This window comes from Canis aureus, chromosome 2, assembly GCF_053574225.1.
Source record: "Canis aureus isolate CA01 chromosome 2, VMU_Caureus_v.1.0, whole genome shotgun sequence".
Classification (NCBI taxonomy): domain Eukaryota; kingdom Metazoa; phylum Chordata; class Mammalia; order Carnivora; family Canidae; genus Canis; species Canis aureus.
In genome coordinates this window covers 60,263,842-60,291,615 of record NC_135612.1, presented here as the reverse complement: position 1 = coordinate 60,291,615, position 27,774 = coordinate 60,263,842, and the positions used below count along the sequence as shown (strand labels likewise).

Here is a 27,774-nt window from a genome sequence, read left to right as displayed (position 1 = left end):
TTACATTTAGGGTCTGGCTCCAATGCAAGTGATGGAGTGAGAAGCCACCAGCCACACCTGATGACGCAGACACGTGCAGGGGCCTGCTCCCTGCCCAGACAAGGCTTTGTTCTCTCTTCGGCAAGAGGGAAATACTACTGCATGCCCACTACACTGCACCCTCGAGACTCAAACTGTACCAGCATTCTCCTCGGGGCATCGAAAAGTCCCCAAACCCAGGCTTTAGCACAAGGGAGCTATCCTGGAGGCAGCCACTGTCAGATACTCATCACACTCATCACACCAGACCCAGAAAAGGCCCCTTCCTAGCTCCTGCCACCAACACGACCTCCTTCTGCATGGCTGTCTGCACAGCCCAGCTTCCATGGCCTTCCCCAGGAAGGCTGCCCTCACCACCCCATTGATCTGAAACACGCCAGATTCACCGAGTCCTCACTGTTAACAGGGCCCCAGCCTGACGCCGCACAGTGGGACCTTTCTGGAAGAGACAGGGAGTCCTGGGAACCATGCAGCAGAGCAGAAAGCATAGCTCGAATGTGCCAGGCTTTGCCACTCACAGCTGCATGACTGTGGCCAAGTTACTTAACAACTCTGAGCTCCAGTTGCCCTGTGAATATAATGTGGATAATGAAGGTACCCCCTCCCATGAAAGCTGTCTGAGGACGAAGTGAGGTAACCATGTCGGAGCCTGCCCCCGTGCCAGGCACACACAGCTGCAGAACACCTGTGCTGTCCTGTCGATCCGAGGACACCAGCCCCTCCCTGAGCTGAGCGTGTGCTGCTTCCTGTAGCTCAGAGAACCCTGGAAATATGGCTGAAGGCAACCACCCAGAGGGAGCCCTCGAGGGCTTGGGTTCACCAGGTGGCCCTGAAGAGCCCATTGGCCAGATGACCCATAAGCACCTGTCTGCTCAGTTATATCTATATTATGAGGTTGAGAATCTGATAGATGCAGGGTGCAGGGTAGTGGAGAAGAAGAGAGAGGGAGAGAAGGGATCTTCCCTTCTCTATTTGAAGCAGTTCTGGGGGTTCCCTCCACGAAGTAGCTCTTACAACACTTGGAAAACATGGTGCTTAGTAACTGAGCCCAAGAGCTGCCCTCGGATCAGGGGCATGGGCTGGGAAGGTTGTTTCCAGAGCTGGACGCAAATCCCCGGCTGGTGAGCCCAGCCCAGCCGTCCTGGCTTCTCCACCTGGCTGGGGGCCACTGGGCAGCCCCAGGAGCCAATCCTGTGCTCACTGACTGTGGGAAAGTTGTCTCCAGTGTGGCTGGCAGGCCTGGACGCAAAGACGTCTTCCCAAGATAAACATGAGCCCTGGCACAGCACTGCAGCTCCCTGATGGTCCTGGGGGGTCTGCGGCCCAGTGCAGCAGCCTCCACCACCGGGGAGTCCGAAGTGTGATTCCTCCTGAAAAGACCCACCATGGATAGCATGGCATCAGGGCACAAGAGCACACACTTGCAGCTCCCCAGTCCCTGGGGGAAGGCCAAGGGGTTTGCGTCTGGAGGCTGGAGCTCCAGGCCTGACTCTGCAGCACAGGGCCGCCCCTCCTGGACGCCTGCTTCCCTCCTGCGACAGCAAGACGCTAGGCTCAGTGGGAGCCCAGCACCAGCGCCCCAGGGCCCGGGGTGGGGCATGACGACCAACACTGGGCCCTCATGGTGGATAGCGCGGTGGCCCTCGGACAAGGTGGCCCACTACCACCCCTCCCTCTCCTTGCTCCCAAGGCCAGAACGCCAGGCTGCTCCAGGGAGAGCTCAAAATTCTTCCTTGCTGGCAGCCCAGTAAGACCATCTTCAAGTCCCTTCTGGCCACATAAAGCATGCCTGAAGGTTCGGCCTGCCCGTGGGCCACCGGCATGTGGCCTCTGCTGGCCTCCTGTCTCCTCCAAGCCCAGAGGGCACTGGACTCACTGTGCAGTTGTTTCCCCCTAAAGTGGTGGGACAATCTCCCTCCCGCACCAGCTTCCCAGGTCTAGGCCTCCCGGGGCAGCAACTCGGTGGCTAAACCACCAGCAGAAAGTAGAGAACGCCTTGGGCAGGGTCTCTTGTTTCAATGCCACCAACACCTCGGGTGGGGGCTTCCTGGCGGGCCCTTCCTGTGGGACTCCACAGCCACCTCCAACCAGAGGTGGTGGGGGGCATCCAGCTGAACCTAAACACAAGGCTCTCACGTGCTGTGCCATCTGCGCGAAACTTCAGTGCGGAAGAATCCGACACCCAGGAGTGTGCAGGAATGCAGGGAGCACCAGAGGGTCACTTGCAGCCTCTGGAATCCAGGCCAGGGTGGGGGTGGGGGAAGGGGCTCCACCTTGACCTGCCCACTGCCGACCCCAGGGTCCTAGGGCCAGTCCCTGAGCTCAGCCCACCAGGGGGCCAAGGTCAGGGGAAGGACGGGGTCTGCTCCACCCGCCTTCTGGCCCCACACCCCACTGGGGGACCAGAGCCATTGGCAGCTGTCCCAGGACAGAGCCAACCCCACCAGGCGGTGTTTAGCATGGCAGCCTGGGGGAGTGCGGGCCCCGGGATCCAAGATCCTCCCACCTGGAGGGATGTGCTGGTTCCCACGCACATTGGCCTGACTGCCTGGGGCAAGTGGAAGCCTATCTGTGTGACGGCGTGCTAAGCAGACTTGCCAGGGCTTGCAGACACAGCGCCCTTCCCAGCACCCCCACCCCCACGCCAGAGTGACCATGAAGCAGCAGTCCCTTGTCCCTCTCCTGCTGACCCTCCTGGGAAAAGCCAGCCCTACTGGGACCACAGTCCTGCCACCATGAGGGGGTGCCACTCATGTGCTGGGCCACATGGAGCAAGCCGCTGGATCTTTGAGCCTCTGCTTCCCCAGCTGACTCAGAGGGCAGACCCAGATTTCACAGCCAGGAGGCAGGGCTTAGCGTCCACCTGGGCAGACAAAGACGGTGAAGCCAAGAGAGCCAAAGGCACAGACATCTTGGGGCACCTGGCATTCAGGCCTGTATCTCCTAGGTTCCCAACCCTTCCACCCTGGTGCTTCTGCTTCACGGGGTTTGCCAAGGGAGCTGCGATAATTATCTCATTGTTTGGAAGAGGAATAGACAGCTGTCTGACATCTCCGGCCCCAAACCTCCTCCTCACACACGGCCAGGAAAAACGTGAGGTGCCACGGTTACTAGTGGCCATGTCTCCTGGAAAAAGCTGCTGACATCCCAATCATTCTGCTGGCCAGCAGCTACCTTCCAGACGGCTGCTCATAGACCTGCCCATTCCTGGAAGGCTGGAAGACTCAGGAACCTTCCTGAACAATGGTGTGTTGGCACCAGCTCATGCCAGCTTACATCAGCTTTCTCTGGCTCACACCAGCTCACACCAGCTCACTTTGGCTCACATCAGCTTACATCAACTCATGCCAACTCATGCTGGCTCACTCTGGCTCACACCGGCTCATATCAGCTCACATCAGCTCATACCAGCTCACATCGGCTCATACCAGCTCATGCCAGCTCACACTGGCTCACATCAGCTCACACCAGCTCCCATGCCAGCTCACATCAGCTCATGCCAGTTCACAGCAGTTCATGCTGGCTCACTCTGGCTCACACTGGCTCACATCAGCTCATGCCAACTCACACCAGTGCCCACCAGCTCACACCAGTTCATGCCAGCTCCCATCAGCTCCCACCAGCTCCCACCAGCTCATGCCGGCTCACTCTGGCTCAGCTCCCACCAGCTCACACCTGGTGAGCTATAGCCAACCAGGCTGAGCGCATTGCTGGCTGAGCTAGCTACAGCCAACAATGTGCATCTCCCCCAAACTCCATTATAGTTTGGGACTGGCTGCGGTGGGAGGATTTATACCATGGACATTGGTAAGCACTACACATTAGGGTTTCTTTCCTGGGGTGCTGGCTGTTGAACATTTACCAGCACGTCACTACTATTCCTAAAGCTCCAGAATTCCAGAAGCTGAAGAAAGCCTGACACCCCGGAGAAGCCAGCTTGGGTCTCCTGAGCACTGACGCTGCCTAAAGACACGCCAGGCCCTGGGGAGGGGTGGGCTCTGGTCCTATCTGGTCCCAGGCAGGAAGCAGACCTACCCCAGCCCCACGCCCTCCAGAGCAGCTCAAAGAGCAGCCAAACACAGTATCCAGACTCTGCTCTCGACTCCACGGGCAGACTTCCTGTGCCCCAGGCTGTGTCCTAGGCCTGCAAGAGCGAGGCCCCACACAAGGAGATGGCTCCCTCGCCCTATGTGAAGAAACAATACCAAGGTTTGGAAATGAGAACTTGATTAAAATAATAGCATTACAAACATTGCATTTAAATCCTGGGAGATTATGATAAACACAACAGAGAAAACAGCACAGAGAAACTGCATCTAACACACAGTGCTCATGACTCGAGGCTGTCTGGACGGTGGCTCTGAGAAGGTGGCTCTGACCTGACCCTGGTGCATCGGGGTCTGGCGTGGCATCCAGGAGAGAGGCAGTGGCAGCCCTGACCATCACCTGGGAGGAGACAGGAGATGCTGACAGAGCCTCCTCCAACCTCCTGAGGGCCAGGCCTGTGGCACAGTCATGCTGATGTCCCCAGTACCCAGTGGAGAATGTCGCTGCTTGTGGCTTGGAGACCACATTCACTGCACAGAGGGACTCAGGCCAGATTCTGTGACCCCAGCCTCCGGTTCCATCACCAAGGGCAGCAGGGCTGCCTCAGAAGGGTGGTGACAGTGACAGCCACATTCCCTGATGCTTCCTGGAAGCCAGGTGCCTGTTGTATACATCCATCACTGGGTCCTTGGACCCGCCAACCCAGGCGACACTGTTATCCACATCTGACAGATGCTGAGCTAACCTGGACTCAGAGAGGGGGAGTGACTTTCCCAGGGCCACACAGCAAATAAGACAGAGCCAGGAGGGACTCTGCATCACTCTGAAAAGCCTGTGCTCTCCACCACCTATCATGTTGTCCTCAGGAGAAGAGAGGATGTGACAGAGAAGCTGTGAGAGCAGGAGTCTCTTGGAAGTGCAGGACATGGTGGCACAAGGGGTGGGGGCGGGGGGCTGCTCCTTCTGACACAGGGGAGCCTGGGGCCCTCCACACACCAACAGCCCTTGTGGGGTCCCAGGTAGAATTTTAAATGCAAACACCTACCATGGAGACAAGCAAAGGAGCAGAGCAGAGGCAGGGTGCCCCGGGCACACGAGAGAACTGGAAGGAGACCCAGAGGAGAGCAAAACCTAACAGGAGTGATGGTAGGCATCGGCGGGAGACCCGGGAGGCCACCAGCCCCTCCTGCAGCAGGGGGCGGGCTGCCCATCAAGGAGGCCACAGGGCATGGGGCTGGAGGCTGTGACAACAGAGGTCTGAGAAGAAGCCCAGGACCACACAGCTCCCAAGTCCCCCTGAAGCTGCCCTCTCCCTCCCAAGAGATGCTGCTGCTGTGACTTCAGAAGCCACAGTGTCCCCTGGCCCTTGCCCCCTTCATCCCCAGCACGGCTCACACAGTCTTTGCAGATACCCCAGTGTCTGTAGCTCTGGGCCGCCTAGCCGTCCTTCCTGAACCCCAGGCAATGCCCAGCAGTCTGGAAACAGCCTTCATGCCTCCCTCATCCTTCTCTCCCCACAACTGAGCCTCCTGTGCCCATCAATGGGTGCAGCAGTCCCGTCCTTTTCTCCATGCCTCTTTGCAAAGGTCCCCCCATCAAGAAGTGGAGTGATGTCCCTAACCCCTGAGTGGAGGTCGATCCTGTGACTTACTTTGATCGACAGAATGTACAGATATGATGTTCTGGGATTCCCAGGCCTATGTATTTCCATTCATTCTAGAATCTCTGCCCAGCTGCCATGTGTCTAAGCGAGGGTTCGCCTGCCGCAAGATGTGAGACAAGCGGCCCAGCTGCCCCCACCAGCCCAAGCACAGCAGCCAAGCCCCCGAAGCAGGCCACCTAGATGACCGGCTGCTAACCACAGATGTGCGAGGGAACCCGGCCAAGAGCAGAGGGTGAACCCTTCTGAGTCCAGCCCACATTACTGAGCCACAGAATCACACACTAAATGAAAGGTGGTTTTAAGCCACTAATCGTGGGGGAAGTCTGTCACGCAGTGAGAGCTCACCGACATAGCACCACCATGCTCCTTCATGGTTGATCCTGCAGAGGGTATGGCGGCCAGCTCCCCAGATTTCTAAGCGAGACTTCTTTGAGACATGATGTCATTTTTAGAAGGTTCCTGACGGAGTGGAGATAGTGGCCTCTAATCTGCGGCCTCCCTCCACTCAATGCCCCCCCGCCCCATTTCTCAAATTCTCCCCTTGTCAAGACTTGGCGTGGGTCCTCATCGCTGTGTCTGAAACACTCCCCCTAACTGTTCACTAATTTGGGTTCATCCTGAACACAATCAGGTTGTGTGCCTCCTCCTCCAGGAAGGCCGGGGTAAGCCCTCAGCTAGCTTCACTCCCATCCTGCACGCTCCCACACGCTCCCTCCTTGAGGCACAGTTCATACATCACCTTATGGCATCACTTGGCCCCAGTGTGCCTGCCTGTGAGCACAGGAGCTCCGTGAGGGCAGAGGCCGGGAGTCTCTCTCAATCAGTTCTGAGCTCCCAGAGCCAAGGAGCACATCCAGAATGTGTTAAGTGGTCAGAAAAAACATGCTGAAGAGAGAGGGGGGGGAGAGAGGGGCAGGAGGGAGGGGGCAGGAGGGAGGAGTAACGATGTTTCACATCAGGAAGCGTCCCGCTCACTCACATCTGATTACGTGGGGACCCTGAGCCTGAAATTCAGCTGGGAGCAAACAGTCCCATTTTATAGGTGGGCAAAGAGGCTCAGACACGGCGAGTGACCTGCCCAGGCTCGTGGGTAAATGGCAGAGCTGGGACATCCAGAATTAGGGTGCCTCTAATTCTCCCGAATATAAATTTGTTATACTGAATATAACAAATTTATATTCGGGTTTACCTCCAAACAAAGTAACATTCATAGCAAAATAAAAACAGCTACATCTCGGACCTGAATGCTCAGCAAACTTTGCCAAGAGGATTGTGCTGGATCTGGCAGTTCCTTTGTTGCTGACGAGGACACCAGGGCTCAGAGAAGTGGACGGACTATCCCCGGCACCCGCTAATAAATGGCCGAGCTGGAGAACCCCATGATGTCACTCGACCACCAGCAGGTTCCCTGGATGCCACTGGCCCTGTAAACAGGTTTATGGCTCCATCCTTCAAAGCACACTCAAGCGAGGTTTATTACATAATAGAAAACAAAGATAGTGTTTTCATATGTTTCCCACTCAGAGAGTTTTATTAAAATGCAATAAATCTCCAGGGCAGGGTGCGATTTTAATGCAAAGGGCACGGGATCCAGCTCTGCTGTTCTGTAGACCACAGGGAAAGGCAGGGGCGGGGTGGGGCGGGGGGAGAGGGGTGCAGGAAACGAGTGGGGGAAAGAACTGCGCCTGCCCCAGTCTCAGCCCCCCTCCCAGGAACTGGGTCCCGGGAGGCAAGGAGGGACGAGGCTTTGGAGTCCCAGGGTCTTCCCCGCTCTGTGTTCCGCTCTGCTAGCTGGCCTCCCTAAACCATGCGACTGTCCTCCCACGGCCCCGCCAATGCTGCAGCCAGCTGCTGGGTCTGATCGACAACCCCATGCAAAGCTCCCCAGTGCCTCTAGGACAGAGCTTGATCCTCTTGTTCATGCATACAGGGCTCCTTGGTCCAACCCTCACTGGCCCCCCAACCAGCCTCCCATCATCCTCTGACCACCCCATGGGTGAGCCACTCCCAACTTCTTAAGATTCCTCCCACCAGGCTGGTTCATGCTTCCGTGTTTCCACAGAAAATGTATTCTCTGTCTAGAATGTTCCCCTGCCTATCTGCCTGGAAAACTATTCATCCTTCAAAGCCCGATTCAGATATCACCTCCTCTGAAATGGCCAGTTGCCCTCTCCTGTGGGATCTTCAACCATAGATGCTGGTCCTCTCATCAGTCCCTCCCTCCCTGACATTCACAGCCAATCCTACGGCATGGCAAAGGGCTGGTACAAAGAGGGTGCTCATGAAATATTTCTAGAATTCAATGATCTGAAAATGTGTCTTTGTATCTTGTGGCCATCAAGCTGTCCCAGTCAGGCTTTCAACTGACCAGAGACCATCTAAGGGGCCTTCATGCCCAGTGTGGTGCACAGAAAAATGGACCCCCAAGCACATCCACATCCTAAAGCCCAGAACTTGAGCAAATGCTACCTTATGGGCAAATCGGACTTTGCTGACATGATGACGTCAAGAACTTTGAGATGGGGACATGATCTTGGATTCTCCCGTGAGCCTGATGTAATTCCATGACTCCTTGAAAGGGAGGACCTGCCCAAGCTACGGTCAGAGAAAGAGACAGAACACAAAACACAGGTCTGAGAGAGGCCATGCCGGCGGCAGGGAGGACGGAGGAGGGGCCGCCAGCCAAGGCGTGCAGATGGCCTCCAGCTGCTGCAGAAGGCCAGGATGATGACTCTCCCCTGAAGTCTCAGGGAGGGAATGCTTGGTTTTAGCCAGTGGGACCCACACCAGACTTCCGCCCTCCAGAACTGCATGATAGGGCAGCCCCGGTGGCTCAGCAGTTTGGCACCGCCCGCAGCCCGGGGCGTGATCCTGGAGATCCGGGATCGAGTCCCGCATCGGGCTCCCTGCATGGAACCTGCTTCTCCCTCTGCCTGTGTCTCTGCCTCTCATTCCCTCTCTGTGTCTCTATAAATAAATAAATAAAATCTTTTTAAAAAAAACTCAAAGTTTGCTATTTAAAAAAAAAAAAAGAAGAAGAACTGCATGGTAATAAATCTGCCTTGTCTTAAGCCACCAGGTTGGTGATGATTTGTTACAGCAGCAAAAGAAAATGAATGTGTGAGGTGTGCCCTCCTGGCTACTTCCAGGGGGCTCTCCCCAACCCTGGGCATCCCCCAGCCTCTACAACGCTGCCTGCCACTCCTGTCCCCTGTGTCACTGCCCCTTTGCTGCCGGGCGAACTTCTACTCATCCTTCAGAACCTGTTTCCGAGGTCCCAGCACGTCCAGGAAGCCCAGGGACTACAGCCCGAGGCTCAGCCATGCCTCCAGCACTTCACATGCCGGGGGGCACCACTCTGGGGTCTCTGTTCTCCCACTCTCGGTGACGTCCACATGGCAGGTGCCTGTGTTGCATTTGTTCTGAGTCTCCGGTGCCTAGCACAGTGCCTGACACATCGCAGGACCTCAGGAAGCTCCTGGGAAGTGACCGGGCTCGGGTGGGTCAAGGTCAGAGGCCGCCACCCATGCGTGGGGTGTGCAGGACAAGGGCGCACCCTTGCCTTGTCCCCACGGCTTCCTCAGCTGAGGTGCGTTTGTGCCAGGACAGGAGGCGGCTCTCCAGGCATTTCTCTCCCATCCTCCTGCCTAAGTGGTGCTTTGATTCCTCTCCCGCTTCCCCCATGTCACCAATAACAGCCTCCGAGACAGACATCCACGCTCAAACACACGCTGAAATCCCAACACCCTGTAATCCCGCGGGCACGAAAGGAAGCCCGTGCTTGAGTTTATCCTATGAAAATCATCAAAGGCTTGGGAATAACTCATGGACGAGGCCGCTCACCGCAGCCTGCTTTACATCTTTAGGCTGCTGGAAATGGAAAATGATGCCGATGTCTGAAATCAAGGATTTGGTTAAATAAATAATAATATCTCCTTCGGCTGAGGGTTTGTTCTATGGCCACTAAAAAGCAGCAGTTTGAAAATATGTAGGAAAAAAAAAAGAAAATATGTAGGAGCATGGGAAAATGTTTAATACATCACATTAAATTGGGATCTAAAATTTATAAAACACGTATATATTTGCATCTTAAAAAGACTAGTGAGACTATCCATCTCCAATATTAATGGATGTAATTGCATAAGGTGGGTTGGTGGGGACTGTCTTCATGCCTCCTGGAGGTTATGGTTTCCAAAGTTTCTATGATAATTATGTATTATAATTTTTAAAAGGTGTTTTTAGGGAGAATTTTCTAGAGAGGAATTTAGCAACATCCTTATCAAAAACATCTTTTTTTTTTCTTTTTAAAGGTCTTCTTTATTTATTTAAGAGAGAGAGAGAGACAGAGAGAGCAAGGGGAAGGACAGAGGGAGAGGGAGAGGCAGACTTCCTGCTGAGCAGAGAGCCCCACGTGGGATCCGATCCCAGGACCCTGGGATCATGACAGAGCCAAGGGCACATGCTTAACCCACTGAGCCATCCAGGCGCCCCTCAGGAACATCTTTCAGAGGGTCGATGGCATCACACAGCCTCCTGTTTAAGGGAATGTGAAGTGGCTACTACAGAACTCACACACAGTGCTTCGTGGGCGCTGATCCCGCTCAGTGAACCCTGGGGCCTGGGTCTGCTCCACCAGGTGGAGAACACAAGAATCCTGATTCCAAGTGGAGATGAGCAGCAGGCCGTGGGAGAGCGTCTGGGAGAGCCCAGGGGAGATGCCTGGCCCAACTGGGGATGGGACATCTGAGTACAGGGAGGCCAGGGAGAGGAGGCCACGGAAGCCCTTTGCTGATGGGGCTGGGGGAGTGCCCTAGAGGGAGAATCTGTGAGTATCCTGAGGACCAAAGAGATGGCCCTTGGCTACATGCAGGCCCAAGAATCAGATCATGACCCAAAATTCACAGGCTGCCTTTCCCCATTGAACGCCTGTCCCCATTTCTCAAAAATGTACCCGAGAGGATCGGAGGGACTGGGAGGCTGTGACATGGGCTCACATGTACAGGGAGGCCTCCATGGCCTGGCGGTCAGTAGTCATGCTGCAAGAGCTCCACTCACAACAAATGCTCTGCCCGGAGCCCTCCCAGAGAAGCCGAGGACCTGTGTACTTTCTGCTCACATCTGCCATTGCCCTGAACTCTTCCAGAGCCTGGGGCTGGCCTTCCCAGCCTGCAGGGAGGGGGGCGCAGGAGCAGGACGCAGGAGAGAGGGGGATTAGGAAAACACACGAAGGATGAAGGACGAGGGGTGAGCCCAGATGGAATGTGGCTCCCAGAAGGCAGGCCCTGCCCAGCAGTTGGACTCGGGCCTGCCTAGGCTGGAGAATGTTTCTGTCACCTGCCAGGGTCAGCAGCTGTACTTCCCTACTGCAGCCTCAGGTGGCCGAAGGGTTGCTGGGATGTGCTGCATGTGGACAGAACTTGGCAGGATGGATGCTGGGGATGCGGGGGATAAACACAGGAGAGGCCTGCAGTGGCCACAATCCCACAGGAGATGCCATGCAGGGAGAACTGCCCTAGAAGAAAAGGGACACTGGGGTGGTGTCCGAGGACGGGATGTTCCTCCAGAAAGTCCTCCTTGATTACCACTCCCTCTACTCAACTGAGTGCAGGCACCTAGCACTTCCCTGGTTCTCTCAGCTTCATCAATATTCAGATAACACACCATCACCCTGGGTGACTTGCTTGGCTATACTCTTTACTGAACTGTCTTGGGGGTCATTGACCATGCCTTCCTTCAAACCCAGAGCCTGGATGGCTGAAAGTGAGGATGGGGAGATTAGTGGACAGGGAATGGATACATGGGGAATGGAAGATGGATGGAAGGATGGGGGGATTGGAGGGTTGGTGGGTGGACAGGGGATGTATGAAGGAGGTTGGAGGACAGATGGATGGATAGAGGGATGGATAGATGGATGCCTGGATGTATAGGGTCTGGTGGGTAGACAGGAGATGGATATATGGGGGGATGGAAGGATGGATGGATGATGGATGGGGTGATGAGTAGACAGGGGATAGATACGGGGAGGGTGGAGGATACATGGATGGATGGAAGGATGGATGGAAAGTTTGTGGGTAGACAGGAGATGGATACATAGGAGGATGGAAGATGGATGGATGGGGGTTGGTAGGTAGACAGGAGATGGACACATGAGGATAGAGGATACATGGATGGATGAATGGATGGGTGTGGGGATTGGTGGGTGGACAGGGTGTGGACATGCAGAGGATGGATAGATCAATAAATGCAGCATAGACACATAAAAGGGAGATGGATGGACGAGTGGATGGATGGTGGGGGGAGATGGAGGAAGCAAGGGAAGAGGCTAAGAGGGGAGGAAGGAAGAGGGATGGCCAGGAGGCAGAGAAGACAGTCACTGCCAGCTGGGAGGAGTCCTGGGGAGGTGTGGAACAGGGGGACCCAGGATCTGGGCGAAGGCAGAGGGAGGGAGAAGACGCTTGGGGGCTGGGATGCTGAGGGATTTCCTCAAACATCCCATGACCTTCCAGCCACCCTGAATCTTGTTCCAGAGTATTTTACAGGCACCGCAAGGCCTCAGAGCCTGACCTCATCAAACTGTTGATTCAAATCGAATTATTTATTGAATAGACTCAAACCCTGAAAGCTTTTAAGTCAGCGCCTGCCTTGATCCCTATCTGCTCTGGGTCTTGATTAAATCAAACTCAGACCTCCATGGTGATGCTGAAGCAAATGAGGAGAGAGGCCAGCCGGGGAGGGATAAAAAGCTCCCCAGAGAAGAAAGAAGCAGGTCTGACACCTACTAAGTGCCAAGACTGTGGATGGCAGTCCACACATTAGCTGCCATCCTTGCCATAACAGCCTGTGAGGTCTGCACTGTCACCATCTCCTGCTCAGAATATGAGAGGATGCGAGGCAGGGAAGTCTTGGAACCCAAACAGATGTGTGATCTCTGTGGGGCACAGACCACGCAGCTGCCAGGCCGAGGTTAACCTCAAGGTAAAGCCCACTGAGGTCTAAGACTGTCTCTCCAAAATCCCCACTCTTCCCAGGCTGCCCAAGGGCAAAGCACATCCTGTCTTTGTCATTCTCCCACTGGAGACCATAGCTACGAGCCCTAGAAGGACCATATGGGCACAGCGGGTCTTTGTTTGCCCTGGCACTCGGGGCCCCAAGGGACTGCTTGGGATTTGCTCTGCACACCGTCTCTGTCCACCTCGTCCTAGGTCGGTTAAGCCAAGTGGATGTCCCCATCCCTGGATGTCATCCACCTCTACAGGGAAGGACCTGATTTTGCTTAGATTTAGCGCTCATTGAGTGCTCCTTGGATGGCTGTGGTTCACTGCTCAAGCTCCTCAGACCCTGCATTTACAACTCGGAATGCTAAAATTCTAATCTATTAAAAATGGAGAGATGGGGGGAGGGGGAGACATCATAGGACCACAGAACCAAATCTGATTTTAAATAGGATGGCATAATAACACAGTAACGTGATACATAAACAGAAGTGATCTGAAAAATCTCAAATGCCAGCTCTCTCAGAATACAAAATCTATGAAACGGAGCTTCCCAAAGTGTGTTCCAAGGAAAGCAATCCTGGGAAATGCTCAGCAGAACAAAAATAAAATAATACATAAATATTAAAATGTATCAGTAAAGTAGAATTAAAATTAATTTAATTTAAATTTATTTTTTAAAAGATTGTTATTTATTTATTCATGAGAGACACAGAGAGAGGCAGAGACACAGGCAGAGGGAGAAGCAGGCTCCCTGTGGGGAGTCCGATGAGGGACTTAACCCCGGGACTCCAGGATCATGCCCTGGGCCGAGGGCAGATACTCAACCGCTGATCCACCCAGCAGTCCCAATTTAATTTAAATATAACATGAAATAACATTCAAATAAAATCAAAATGAAAGATTATGGTCTCAGATGAGATGGAGAAATGAAGCCCAAGCTTCTCCTGGAGACGTATGATGTGCGTTCTGTGTCAGAGGCTCCCAAAGTCCTACCGCAAAGAAACTTGGTTGATTTGCAACCTAAGAATGTTTACCAAACTTATATGACCACATGTATTTTCTGGAAATACCTCTGACCTGGGGGACACCTAAATTGTCGTTCAGCAAACAGTGACTGCTCATTTCCCCTCCCCCATTGGTGTTGGGTTGGGTTGGATCCTGTGAGTTGCTTTGGTCAATGGAATTCTAGCAAATGTGAGGTGAGCAGAGGCCTTAAATGTGCTTGTGCGGTTAATGTGGTTCTTGAGCTATAGTGTGGTGCATGCAAAGGATGTGTCCTGATGGCCTCTGTCCCTTAGCTTGGGTCCCAGAAGAAATACAAATACAGCAGCCCATGCCTGCCAGCCCGCAGCCTGAGCAGAGATGCCCACACATGACCCCTCTAAGGCAGCCAAATCAGTTGACCCAGGGGTGTGAGAATAAGTATGCAGTCCATTCCACTGCATTTGGAGGGACTTGTTAACAGCATGACAGTCACCCTCGCTGACTAATACAGCATCCCACAGAAATACTCTTCTAAAAATTGCACACAAAATAATACAAAAAACATTTGTAAGAGGAACCATTCTTAGAAGCTGTTGGGAAAGGGGGGCCTGGGTGACTCAGTAGGTTAAACATCTGTCTTCAGCTTGGGTTATGATCCAGGGTCCTGGGATCAATCCCCACGTTGAGCTCTCTGCTCAATAGGGAGTCTGCTTCTCCCTCTCCTTCCCACTGGAGTTCTCTCCCTCCCTCTCTCTCTTTCTCAAATAAATAAAATTTTATGAAAAAAAAAAAAGAAGAAGAAGCTGTTGAGAAAGAATGAACAGCACATTCTGGGAGCTCAAGACACACTCAGAGGATGTGCCTCTTAAAATCAAGGGTCTTGGCGAGCATCTGGGCTATTTGCAGTAGAGATGCAGAGTTTAAGAAAAAGTTGAGCAACCCAAAAGAAAAAGATGTAAAGTACAAACAGGTAAATCCCAGGAGAGGAAATGTGAATAGCCAACAAACAAAGGAAAGTATGTTCAGTCTCAACAAAGAATCACAAAGATGCAAAATAAAACAATACTGGACTGCAGTGAGTGCAGACATAAGAAGTCTGAAGCTTCTAGAGATGCGGGGTGGGAATCATTCCACAGAGAGCAGGCAACAGGGAGGGGTGGAGGAAGCTGGAGATAGGTATGGACGCTCACTGCAGCTCTGATGGGAATAACAAGATCTGGGAAGATAAAAGCTCTTAGGCTCTCACGCAGGGGGATGCATAGATCGGCCGGCTTACGTTGTGCTACACCAATAAATTATCAAAATCAAGTTAGGAGTATAAATCAAATTTCAAACGGCGGCATGATGCCATTTACATCAATATTTAAAACATGCTAAACAGCAGAACACTTTGATTGTGGACAGACACACACATGTGTACTTAACATATAAAGCACACTCCGTGATGATCCACACCAATATCAAGATGACGGGGTCTCCTGTCGGGGAGCAGGGGCGGTGGTGGGGTCTGGGGGATGGTAAGAGGAAGGAGAGAGCCGGGCTTGATCAGAATCTGTAACAGTGCATTTCTTGAAGAGATAGAGATCCCAGGGAGGTAAAAATTAACATCTGTGACAGCGAGGGACCCGGGATTGGGCCAGCCCAGGCTCTGCTCTGATAACAGCTAATACCCTACATTTCAGGGGCTTCACCCATCCTGTTCCTGTTCACCATCCACTGGCTCACACTAACCAGATGACACGAAAATGACTACCAGGGAAGCCGGGGAAGAGAGGAGATGCTTGGATTATTTGGTGAGCACTAAATTATCTCTGACACACAGTACCCAGAACATTCTAGGATTCCTGTATACCCTAAAGATCTCACGATTAAATTTGGGATAGAAGGAAGAGAACAACCAGAGGAAGGGGATTTCACCAAGTCACTCTGGGAGAAAAGCTGAGACCCAGGCCCATCCCAGTATTCCTGAGGTTACCTCTGGCTGAAGGTCCTACCCAAAGTCATATGCGCCAGGGGAACAGTAGGGCTGGTATGGCCTTCATACCATCCTGCTTCAGAGACGGTGCAGGCACGGTATCACGTGGTCTATGGGTCTGGGGCTGCCATTTCGTATCGCTGTGCCCCAGCCACTCTCAGTGTGAGGCCACAGGCAGTCCCAGGGGCTGGGACAGCAGAGCGAGCCTGGGCATAGAAAGGTGGGCCAAGGTCCACTTTCTCCCTGGCTCAGGATGCTCCCAGTCCCCTCCTACTCTGCATGACAGCCTCAGAACCAACTCTGGGCCCCTGGCCTCCACACCATTCTCTAGGATGGCCCCACAGAGCCTTAAGAGTTTTCTAGGTCACATTAATTTCCCAAGAACCATATCACCATACCTTTACCCATCCATCCATCCATCATATGTCCATTTATCCATCCATTCATCCACATGTCCATCTGTCCATTTATCATCCATCTGTCCATCCATCCACATGTCCATCTGTTCACCTATCATCCATCCATCTGTCCATCCATCCATCTACATGTCCATCTGTCCACTTATCATCCATCTGCCCATCCATCTGATGCCCAGCCTATGGCAGATCTGTGATAGGCACGAGGCCTCCAGTGATCATCAAGATGGATCCTACCAGTCTCTATCTTCAATAACCATATGTTCTGGATGGGGGGGGGGGGGCAAGGGGACAAAGACACAGGAACTCCCATGCTCAAGGAGAGGTGTGAAAAGAATGTCTGAGGGCTGCTTTCCACTGAGTGGTGGGTGGTGTCTTTGAAGAACAGAGGCTCAGACTGAGACCAAATGTCCACAAGGGACCAGGACCTGACGGTCAGTGCCAAGTGCACTCCAGGCAGCCAGCCCCAACAGGCACAGCCCCCTCACATGGACCCAGCTTGGCATGACAAAGGTTCCAGCATCAGGCTGGCTGAAGACTGAGGAACTGGGGGAGAGCAGGAGGAGCCAGGATGGGGAGTGGGGTAAGAGCCAGGGGGTGTGGCTTATCCAAGTGCCTGGGGAAGCCACCACAGGATGTTAAGCCTCACTGCTAAGCGGCCAAACCCCTGGTGACTCAGTGTGGTCTCCAGACCCCTGTTAGAGATACAGATCAGGAGACCTGAGTGCCCAGCGAAACCTGAGAGGCAATGTTCTAACTCAGCCCATCCTGGGGCTGCCCTCACATTCAGGATTACCAGGGAGCCTCCACACTCAGGCTGCTTCTTGCAAGACCTGGCTGGAGTGGCAGTAGTTCATAGAGCTTTCTAAGTGACCCTCACATACCTCCCACTGAGGACCCCATCATCTACATGTTGTGGGTTGCTCAAGCCTTGGTGGCTTGCATCTACCTTCTGGAGAGCATTTACGAGGCAGCTAAGCCTCACTGGCCATCTGGGATTCAGCTGTGGTGACACCAAGTGGGCCTCACAGGACCCAGCCCAGGCTGGATGGCAGCACCACATGGGAGTTCCTGGAGCTCGGCCCTGCCATAGCCCCGACCAAGCCAAATGCGGGCCCAGGTGGGGCACTCCTCAGCCCTGGGAGCTAGAAGAGGCAGGAACGATCCTGTTCCAGAACCTCAGGAACAGCTGGCCTTGCCCACACCCTGATCTCAGCTGCTGACCTCCAGGGCTGTGCAAAAACAAATTCCTGCTGCTTTCATCCTTTGCTTCACTGGCCCCAGGACCTTCCCACAGACTGGATGTCAGTCTGGTCTGACCCAGAATGCTCCTCCTGTTGTCCTTGGGCTCCAGGAAGAAAGGTGTCCATGGGGAGACCAGCTCTGAAGCCAACGGGAGGCTCTCCCAGGGACGGGCTCACTGCCTCCCTGCATCCCTGCCCCTGAGAGGAGGGCACTGCCCCACCCTGAACAAAGGGGCAGGCTGCTGGATCCGCGAAGCCAGAGGGGAACAGGGGGACGGGGTCGGGGGAGATGCTGATGTGCAGCCCACAAAATGAAATGTAGGACAATTAAAAATGCACTCAGCTTAGATTTTAGAGAACCATTTCCAGACTGTAAATATCATACCTGTCATTAAAAATGTATTTATGGTGACCACACAGGAGCATCCTTGGGAGGCTGGGGGTGTGTCCACTGAGTGTGGCTGTAATACGTGCGGGCTCCAGGCACGGGCTCCACCAGCCCCCATCCACACAGGCCTTGAGCAGCAGATGGCAGAGGGGTGGCATCCCCATGCAAGACCAGTGGCAATCTTTCCATTTCTGGGGACACTCACACAGATCCCAAAATACAGAGGGCGCGAGCCGGTCATGCTCACAGGGGAAAGTGTGAGTGGCAGGTAAACACACAAGTGGCTCACCCTCGCCAGGAACCCAAGGGACGCCAAGGAAAGGGGTCATGGGCCGTGGGGCCCAGGGGTGCGGGCCTGCCTGCCAGGGGGGACCCGAGCACCTGCTGAAGGGACCCAAGCGCCCGCTGGGAGCCGCTCACCCTCGGGCTCCCTCTCCGCCCAGGGAACTAAAGGAGGAGGAAAGAGACACATCTACGGGTTTTATGGCAACGGCATGTCAGAAGGAACGCACTCCAGGGCGAGTTCGCGGCCACGGGGCACGCCGACGCGGACACCGGCCAACAGGGCCCAACTGGAAACAGATGCGCGAAGAAAGGAGACTGTTACTCACATCTGCTGTATAAATACGTCCACGTGAGAAAGATAAACAGAGGAAGGGACGGTGCTGGACGGGGAGAGGGGCGATCCTTCCTGACATGACTGATGCCTTTGCATGTATTTTTAATAAAGGAGAGGAAGTGTCTGTATGCAGACAGTGACGAGCAAGAACACGGAGGATTAAAGTCTGTTGATTTGCTTCAGAGAAAAACGAGATCAAAACCATTCCCATTCTCAGGACGTTTCGGGTCACATTGCCCGGCCGGCCACACTCTCCCAGGCAGGGCCAGGGAAGGACCTGAGGCTCTGGGAGAGCAGGAGCCCCCGCGGGAGCAGCCCCTCTCTCAGCTTCTCTACTTGCACCCCAAGAATCTGAGTCTGGAGCCCATAAGCAAGAAGTCCTGGCCCCCACTGTGCTACAGGGCTGGCCCAGATCCACCTGTCCCCGGCGTGTCCCCCACAAGGATAGGCAGCAGGTGCTAAGTACACCCCACAGCTCTGACCCGTGGGTACAGATCACACTGGGAAGGATGGTTCACTGTCCACACCCCCGTCTGCTCCATGTGCTGCCCGCTGAGACGCTGCAGAGAGCAGAGGAAACCCAGACTCTGGACAGTCAGCGGGGGCTGAGGAGGGAAGAACTACCCCCAACACACCCTTCAGACTCGGCTGGCATGCAGCAGGCAGGGCCACCGAGGTGGCCACAGAATTCTGTCTTGGGGAAGAGAAGACTCAGGTGCCTCTGTTCACTTTGTAGCCCGGGGGATGTGTCCCAGGACCATTCACCTAGCAAGGGGGATTGCCCTTCCCAGGGGCCTCGCCCTGACACCAGTCGTAGAGCACAAACCCTCGGAGGGCTGCAACGAGACGTCACTGGGACCTTAGGGCTCAGGCCATCATCCACGCTCATCCCAAATGCTGAGCACCTCCCCCAACACTGAGCAACATTGTTCAAAGCCCTCCTACCTCTCCTTGGTTGGGTGAGTTGCTCCAAGGCGCAAGATGAAAATCTACCAACGCAGGAGGTAATGGGGGGGTGGACATAGCAGGACAGCATGTGTCCTCTTCGCAGGATGTTGACTCCTTTCCCTGAGGCTGGAAGGGGATCTGGGGGCACGAGGGGCCAGGCTGGGGAGTCTGCAGGGTAAACCCGCAAATCCATTGCCCAGAGGAGCCGGCTAGCAAAGGCGCTCAGGCTAGAGGGGTAAGAAAAACCGCAAGGCGGCTTGAGTGGCTTAGTCCCCAGATGTGGTGCCATCAGCACCACCAGTGACCAAGCCAGCTGGCCCCCAAGGCGACCCCATCCCTGGAACAACAAGGAAAGGATCCAGCCTGAGGTGTCATTTCAACACCTGCCCAACCCATTGCAGAAATCCCCAACAAGAACCAACAGAATCAATCCTCAAGCCCCTGCCCTGGAAGCAAAGCCAAAAGCCAAAAATCAACTCAAGGGAGGCTGCACACAAACAGGAGTCCTGATGAGCAGGTTTGGGTGTTGTTGTTGTTGTTGTTGTTGTTGTTTAATAGATTCCAAATAGAAAAGTGAATTAATTATTACTTGAGAAACATATCTTGAAAACCAAAAGGGCTCAATGCCCAGCAAATGTGGGAGCGGCGAGAGGCGCTTGGAGGAAACAGGATCCTCGCCCCAGGAAAGGCTTTGAAATGACAGCCCAAGAGGCTGGGAGCCGCCCTTCCCCCTTCCTGGGAGAGCAGGTGTAAATATGGGGGACAATAGCAACCCAAATGATTTCTCCAAACCTCCTTCTTTCCCACCTCATTTAAGACATCACAGGGGCTACTTCATGTTCTTGGGCTGAATTCACATCTCACAAAGAAAGAGAGCCCCCCCATCACCGGTCGGTTATTTATTTATCAAGCTCTGCAGCTGAACCAGGAAGAAAGAAACACATCTGGACAATGGGGGGAATTGGCGTATTTGGTGGACCCCGGGAGCTGTGTCTGAAGTCCGGGGCACGCGCGTGAGGGCATTTGTGTGCTGACCTGAATTCTCAATGCAAACCCTCTTCCTCTGGGGAGGAGAAAAGGAAGAGGGGAGGAAAACCAGAAAGAAAAGAAGGCCAAGAAGCTTTCTGAAGGGCGGTCTCTTCTCCAGGGCTGTGTGTGTGCCCACTGATGAAACCCTTGATCACGCTCCATGTCTCCGACACGCATTTTGTAGCCAAAGGGAAGTTGTAAGAACGTCCACTCACAGGGATGCTCCAACTGGGTGTTGCTGAGTGGGGAGAGGGAGTCTCGGCCCTCAGCCCAGGGAGACATATGGGTGCATAAGGAGAAAAAAACCCACGTTCAGGGTGACTTACCGCCACAGAGAACTTTCCAGAACTTTCCCCATGTCTGCATGGTAGTACTTCGTCAGGATCAAGATCACCTGTGGTAGCGACAGAAATAGAGAAATCAGTGAGTTTCAAGGCTCTGAGAGAGGGATATGATGACACTGCCACCCCCGCCCCCAGGATTTGGGGTGTCATGTAGAGCATCAGCTGGCCAGGCCTTTCTGTCGGCCTCCCTGGGGGCCGGGGAGGGGGCTCCAGCCCCCCTGCAGCAGAGCGCCTATAGACACAAGACTTGTGTCTGCTCTGAAACCCCACTCCGCTCTTCACGGTGACTTTGGGAACATCCCAATCCAGCCAGGTCCACCCGGTAGCCACCCCTCAGCAGGAAACATTCAAATCCAGCTCTGGGCCATCACAAACTGTGGCCAAAGGGACAGCCGAGGGGTGGCCCCAGGCTGGGCAGAGAATGCATCTGACGAGGCTTCTGAAGACGGGGACGGGGAGACCAAGCTGAGGCCCAGCCCGTGACGGCAGGGCCTGGTAGGGCCGAGGACAGCCGGACACCTGCACCCCATCCTCGGCACACACCCCAGGCCCCATGCTAACAAAGCCTGTTTCATCTCATGCCCCTGCAGAAATCTGTTCCTACTAATGAAAATAAATGTGTTCAAGAGCACCCAAAAGTTCTCCCAAAGCACAGAAAGGACGTGAGGATTTGCCTGCCCAGCGGGGAAAAACGCCTTCTCCCCAATTACTTCACAAGCCAATGCATTTTCCCTGAACATCAAATTTCATTTCACTGCTGCCAATCCCTATTAGCGGCTCCTAACACTCCCGTTGCCATGGGAACCCCGGGAGGTAACCGGGGAACACCCCCCTGCTCCCAGCAGAGCCCTGAGCCCGGCTAATCTGGGGTCACCACACTGGCCGTCCCTGAGTTTGGTCTCTTGCGGCCAGCACAACCTCCTCTGCTCTCGGTCTTGGGGGCGCAGCTGCCCCCCAGCCCCCTGGCCTGGCCTGGCTGATCCCCCTGGTGCTGTGATCACCAGGGAAGGCAGGAGGAGGGGACGCCACCGGACCGGACAGCATGCGTGCAGGAGGCAGCGATGATCAAAAACAAAGCCAAGGCCTCCCTGTCCGCGGAGGCGCGAGGGCCCCGCCTTGCTCGGGAACAAAGCAATTTTCTCCTGCCAGCTCTCGGGCTGCCCGAGCCGCGCGGGAATCCTCTGAAGGCCGAGGGAGACAGGCGGAGTGACAGGGCCTGGACGTGCAGGAGACAAGCGTATTTTTAACCTATTGATTTATATTTTATAGTCTCGCCGCTCCCAGAGGGGATTTCGAGGAGCCAGAGTGTGACAGCTGGAAGGGACCTCAAAGGCTGTTTCATCCAGCCCATCCAGGGTGAAATCCTCCACCCAACATCCTTAGCAAGCCCCAGCTGTCCGAGCCTTGCCCACACACCTCGAGGGGTGGGGAGCTCACCCCCTCACGTGGTACTCGGGTCCTCCTGCGGGCTGAGCTCCTTGTCCAGGGGCTTCTGCTGCTGGAACTCTCTCTGCCCTGTGGTCCATCTCCCAGTAGGACCAGTGCCCCTCCCATCCCCTTCTGGGCAGGGCTCTCCACTCATGCCCACCCCAGTCACTCTGAACACCAACTCCACAGGGCTTTTGCACAAGCTGTTCCTCATCTTGGGATCCTCTTCCCACCACGACCCTTGATTCCTTGGATAATTCTAAGCGATTCTCAGATCTTAGTCTAACTGACGTCACTTCCAGGAAGCCTCCCAGGTCCCTCCCCTGGTTCAGTGCCCCCCACACTTCCCCAGACCCTGCGGTCTCCCCTCTGGCACCACTCATGAGGCCTGTTTCAAGGCCTTTGCGGGAGGGAACAGTGCCGGGCACAGCTCCTGCGGTCTAACGTGACCAGGGCAATGAAGCCAGGAGAGGTGTGTGCCCCAAGCAAGGACCCTGGCCCCCTGCTCTGGCCATCCACTTGCAAGCCACTCTCTGCCAACACAAGTACACATTGTTGCCCACTCTTTGTGCCAGGGGACTGAATCACTCTGCTGGTATGACCTTAACCCATGAAGCTGATGAGTTTGGGCTCCAGAGGCCAGGGACCGGGGCCGTCCTTGCCCGGAGCTCAGACAAGGAGCCACCCGAGACGGGTCAGCCCTGGGGGAGCCCGGCAGGCACCCTTAACTCTGCAGCTGGCCACAGAAGGAGCCCTCTGCTTTGGGGCCGGCCCCTCCAAGCCCAGCGTACCTCCGTTCCCCACCCTACAGAGCGAGGAAGCGATACCCAGCTCCCTCCGTGACGGCCAGGATGCCGGAGCCAGCAGCGACCCAGAAGGGGCCACGTTCTCGCTCACACGCACTGGTGTCGGCTCTGTCCCCGACCCACGTGCCGCACCAGGTGATTCAGTTCACGCACATCAACCTTCTTTACACCTGGGACCCAGGGGGCAGCTCCTGTCATCAACCCCAGGACAGAGAAAGGAACTAAAGCAGAGTGAGCACCAGCACTGCGTGCGGGAGAACAGAGCCTGCAAGCCCCCAGCCGGCGGCCGTGGGAGCCCGGGGAACGCGTCCTGGGCCCGGGCCCCGAGCCGCCAGGCTGAGGCCGGGCTCCACCATCTGCGCCGCTGACACGGTGCTGAAACTCTCACAAGTGTTTGAACAAGGGCCCCATGTTTTCATTACTTTTTGAAAGTTGTTTCAGAGAACTAAAAAGTACGGCCTGCCCTTCTGGGGATCCTCAGCTCACAGCTTTGGAAATGAAATATCCCAGGAACGCCTTTCCAGTGGTTGGCATGTTACTGCAAGTGCTGGGGCGCTTTGATCCGGGTGGGAGAAAAATCTGGAACGGGAGCTGGGTGGGGCTTCTGTGTCCTGGCCGTAGCCAGCAGTTTCCTCCCACCTAGAGGCTGCCTGCGCCCACTGTCCACACGACTCCTTCCAGAGAGTCAGGAACATCCAAGGAGAGAACAAGGATAGGGAACCACCCCTGCAGAGGGGGGACGGGCCCCTAGGGTCCCACGGCACCCCTGCGCCTCCTCCTCTTACTTCCAGCCCCCCAGGCCCTGGAGGTGGGATCACGATAGGGGCGCTGTCCCGACGCCCTGGAGGCAGTGTCACTTAGGTCCAGCCAACCCGTGACCCCAGGAGAGAAGCCAAGCTCTCTGGACTCCCCAGACCTGCTCATCCTGAGGCTGCTGGGCTGTGGGCCCCTTCAAGGAGGGGACGTGGTCTGCTTTGCTCCACCCCAGATTCCCAGGGCTCAGCGCAGAGCAATAGTTCACTAGTACTCGTCCAGTGAGTGAATGAATATCCCTGCCCAGATGCAGATCCAGGGAGGAGACGGTATCTGTCCTTCAGGCCGTCGCCACAGCCAACCGCAGCCAACCCCTGCTACCCCAGATGCCGGAACCCTCAGAGCCCCCCTGTCTGGACCACCCTCGCTCTCTGACGCCTGCAAACACTGCCCGAGGGGAAAGAACACACCCCATTCTTGGGGCCCACAGCTCTTCACCAAGATGCCTGTCCAACCCTCAGGAGAGGAAGCTCCAGGACTCTGGTGGGGTGAGCCCACCCTCCTCCCAGGGAGAGCACATATGAGATGTCCCCAACTGCTGCATGACACAAGCAACCAGGGCCAGGGGGCTGGTGTGTGACCTGAGCAGCCCCCCGTTCCCCCCACCGACTCAGGACAGCCTGCGCTTGATTTAATGCTCTGCTGTCCCTATCTTGAAATTCCTAAAAATGTTTAAACAAGGGGGCCCTATGTTTTCATTATGCATTGGACCCTATGAAGAGCGTAGCTGGGCCTGACATTCCCCAGTCAGAGACCCCTCTTGCCTCTCGAGGTGCTGGAGAGAGAGTGTCTACAGGACACCCAGTTCTACTGAGCCCATTGAATCTCATCTCCCTGGACAGGGAAGCAGGAGGACAGGCCAAGGTCGGGGGCTGGAAGGAGCCCGTGGGAACTTAGGATGGCTTCATCCAACACCTGCCTTTAGAAATGGAGAAACACATTCGGAGAAATGAAGGATATTCCCAAGGACAGGCCTAGTTCCCAGAGATCCCTATCCAAGGCCCCGGGGTGGCTTCCAGGGACAGGAGCCGTGGGCCCCACCAGCCTGCTCCTCTGTGGAGAGGCAGCCCAGGGCTCTCTCCCCTGACTCATGCAGAGACCCTCTGCGGGTAGCAGGGCCTCGCCTCGACCACCACCAGCCTGCCTCCTGCCCACCTGCCCATGCCACAAGTCAATTCCAGCCCCCAATGGTACGTCACTGCCCCTGGGACATACAACGTGCCCTTCACTCCTCTGCTCAGTGAAGAGCCTATAAAAACCACTTAGAAACAAGGCACAGGGTCTGTCCTCCAAGATCCTGCAAGAGGCTCATGGAAACAGCCCTGCGGTTGGAGGAAATCACACCAACCGGCAGAGGACCCTTAAGTGGCATCAGCAGACCTGCCAGTCTGAGAGGAGGCTCGCTCAGGGGAGTCTTAGTGCCCAGGGTTGCTGGAGGCCAACGGCATGATAATGAACATCTCCACCTGCAAACGGCATCCGTCCTCACCAGGTGCCCTGGTGGCACCACCTCTCTAACAAAATCAAACAGAACAGAGGGTGCAGTACGTGGGGACAACCCTGGCTGCCTGAGTCTCGGTTTCCTTATCTGTGAATCAGAGTGGACTCAGGTAGGACCTCACAAGGCTGCTGGAAGGGTGATTGTCCACCCACTCGGGCTTAGGCCAGAAATCAGAGCACAGATACCCCGGGGCCCAGGCCCTCTCTCTGTGAGCTGCTACGGCACGTTTCTAGGTCAGCTATTTCTGCATCCTGGGGGCGGAGGGGGGCTTACAACAGCGGCTCCGATTGAGGTTCTGGGGCCTCCTATGAAATGCCAGGCCTCTGCCCGTGGTCAGCAGGCAGCCAGGCTCCACTTGGTCATGTGGTCATTAGTGGAGACACAAGTCCCTCGTGCGGGTGGATCACTGAGTCCTGTGCCTTCCGAGGGCTCAAGAATAATCCCAAAAAAGTATGAAATACTCAGGCTCAATCCAACTGTCAATCAATGAGCACACTGCACACACTCATATACACACACAGAGGCAGCAAGCGTTCGGGCTCTATGGTGAACTCTGAAAATGGACTTCCCATCAGAAACAGGGGAAATGCAGAGGGGATCCATGAGGGTCAGGCCCGTGAGGCCCCAGGAGGCCCCCTGCACACTGATGTCCCCCAGGCCAGTCAGGACAGGGCCGGCCCATGACAGGGCGAGCCGAGGTCCCTGCTGCTCATAGTGGGGTCTGCAACCAACCACGCACATTTCCCTGGAGCGCCTAGAAATGCAGAAGCTGGGTGAGGCCCCACCCCAGACCTGCTGGCTCAGAATCTGTGTTCGAACATTAATGTTTAAGAAGCCACACTGGCATATCCTTGTCCCCAGAAAGGCCTGGGTCTGCATCTATTCACGCCCATCAGGAGCTGTATCTCCTCCTATCACTTAGGACAGCCCCGTCCTCTCTATCCTCACGCAGTTGACCTGTCTCCTGTTGACCAACAACAAACACACGCCAACTTCAGACACACACTCACCGCCATGACTCTCAGTCACCCCAGGGCTTTTGCACATGCTGGTTCCTGGACTTACCACCTTTCTGCCCCTCTGCTCTGCCTCCTTCTTGCTCTTTCTTAAAACCTCTTCCTGGGATCCCTGGGTGGCGCAGTGGTTTAGCGCTTGCCTTTGGCCTGGGGCGCGATCCTGGAGACCCGGGATTGAATCCCACATCGGGCTCCCGGTGCATGGAGCCTGCTTCTCCCTCTGCCTATGTCTCTGCCTCTCTCTCTCTCTCTCTCTCTCTCTCTCTCTCAGAAATAAATAAAAATTTAAAAAAATTAAAAAAAAAAAAAACCTCTTCCTCCTGAAGCCTCCCCAGCCACCCCAGGCTATGAGCTCCAAGAGGGCAGGAACCAAGTCCGCCTCTATAGGCACATTTTCCCGAGCCTAGCCAAGTGCCAGTACATAGTGAGGGTCTGATAAATAACTGCTCAGTGATTATTCAGCAACAGACCAGCTCCAAAGAGCCAGGAATGAGTCCTACTGTGGCCTCTCCCTTCCCCACCTCACCTGTCCACTTTTGCAGGTGTGGAAGTTGATGCTAGACCATGCACAACATCTTGTCCCCTCAGAACACCAGAATGCATGGGCTTAGGAGCCCACCTAGGACTGAGGCCCAGAGAGGGGAGGACTCCAGACCAGGGGCACCTGTGGACCCCCATCCCTGGTCTCCACAATGCACGGGAGGGATGCTGAGGATGGGAAGGTCAGGGTCTGCTACCACGCACCAACTGTCCCAATTACATGGACAAACACACAGAGGAACAGTGCCATAAAACAATGGCCCCAAGGTCACACAGCTGGCACTTCCACATGGCATCATGTAAAATACATGAGGCATCAAGTATTAGGAAGAGAAAATGGAGGCCAATGAACAAGGCAGAGAATAAGATGTTTTATGGTGACGTTGAGTATTCATTCAACAAATGGTCTTATCGCTCGCTGTGGCAGGCACGAGGATCCACAGAGAAGCAGCAGCCAGGGTCCCAGTAGCCACAGGCACCCACTGTCCCTTGGGCCTGTCGATGATGACATTCCCTCCACACTCAGGCTTCCAGGATGCTCAGAAGAGCACCACCAAGATGTGTTTCACGGTCCGGAAACACACATTCACGCACAGAAGGGGTAGAAGGCCACCCACGCTGGGGAACCTTCGCATACGACGTGTCGGAGACATGGGAACACACATGCACATAAAGGGATACATTCCATCCGGATCTGGGAGCCAAGGTCCCATCCTGGGTGTGCCTCTGTGAGGGCCTGATCCAGCCCCGCACCTGATGTCCTGCTCCAGAAAAAGATGAGACTCTCCGAGAGGCCACGGGCTCTTCCTGGGCCGCTGGTTTCACCTGCACCGCCCTCCCATCAGTCATGTCCCACTGCTTGGGCAAATCCTCAGTTCACTCCCCGCTCCATCCCTCCCAAGCTCACCGGGAGGCAAAGGTGCAGTGGAGAATGGGCATCAAAAAGCTTTAAAAATGGTCAGTTGTGATCCTGGGGTTG

General features: G+C 55.0%; 1 protein-coding gene across 1 annotated transcript in view; it reads right to left on the bottom strand.

Annotated features, from left to right (window-relative positions):
- The window catches only part of SORCS2 (sortilin related VPS10 domain containing receptor 2), a 459,489-nt gene that overhangs the window by 256,011 nt on the left and 175,704 nt on the right, over positions 1-27,774 (bottom strand). The window contains exon 2 of the mRNA XM_077875105.1: positions 20,674-20,741. Within this exon, the coding sequence (XP_077731231.1) occupies positions 20,674-20,741 (68 nt within the window). The remainder of the gene's footprint in view (positions 1-20,673; positions 20,742-27,774) is intronic.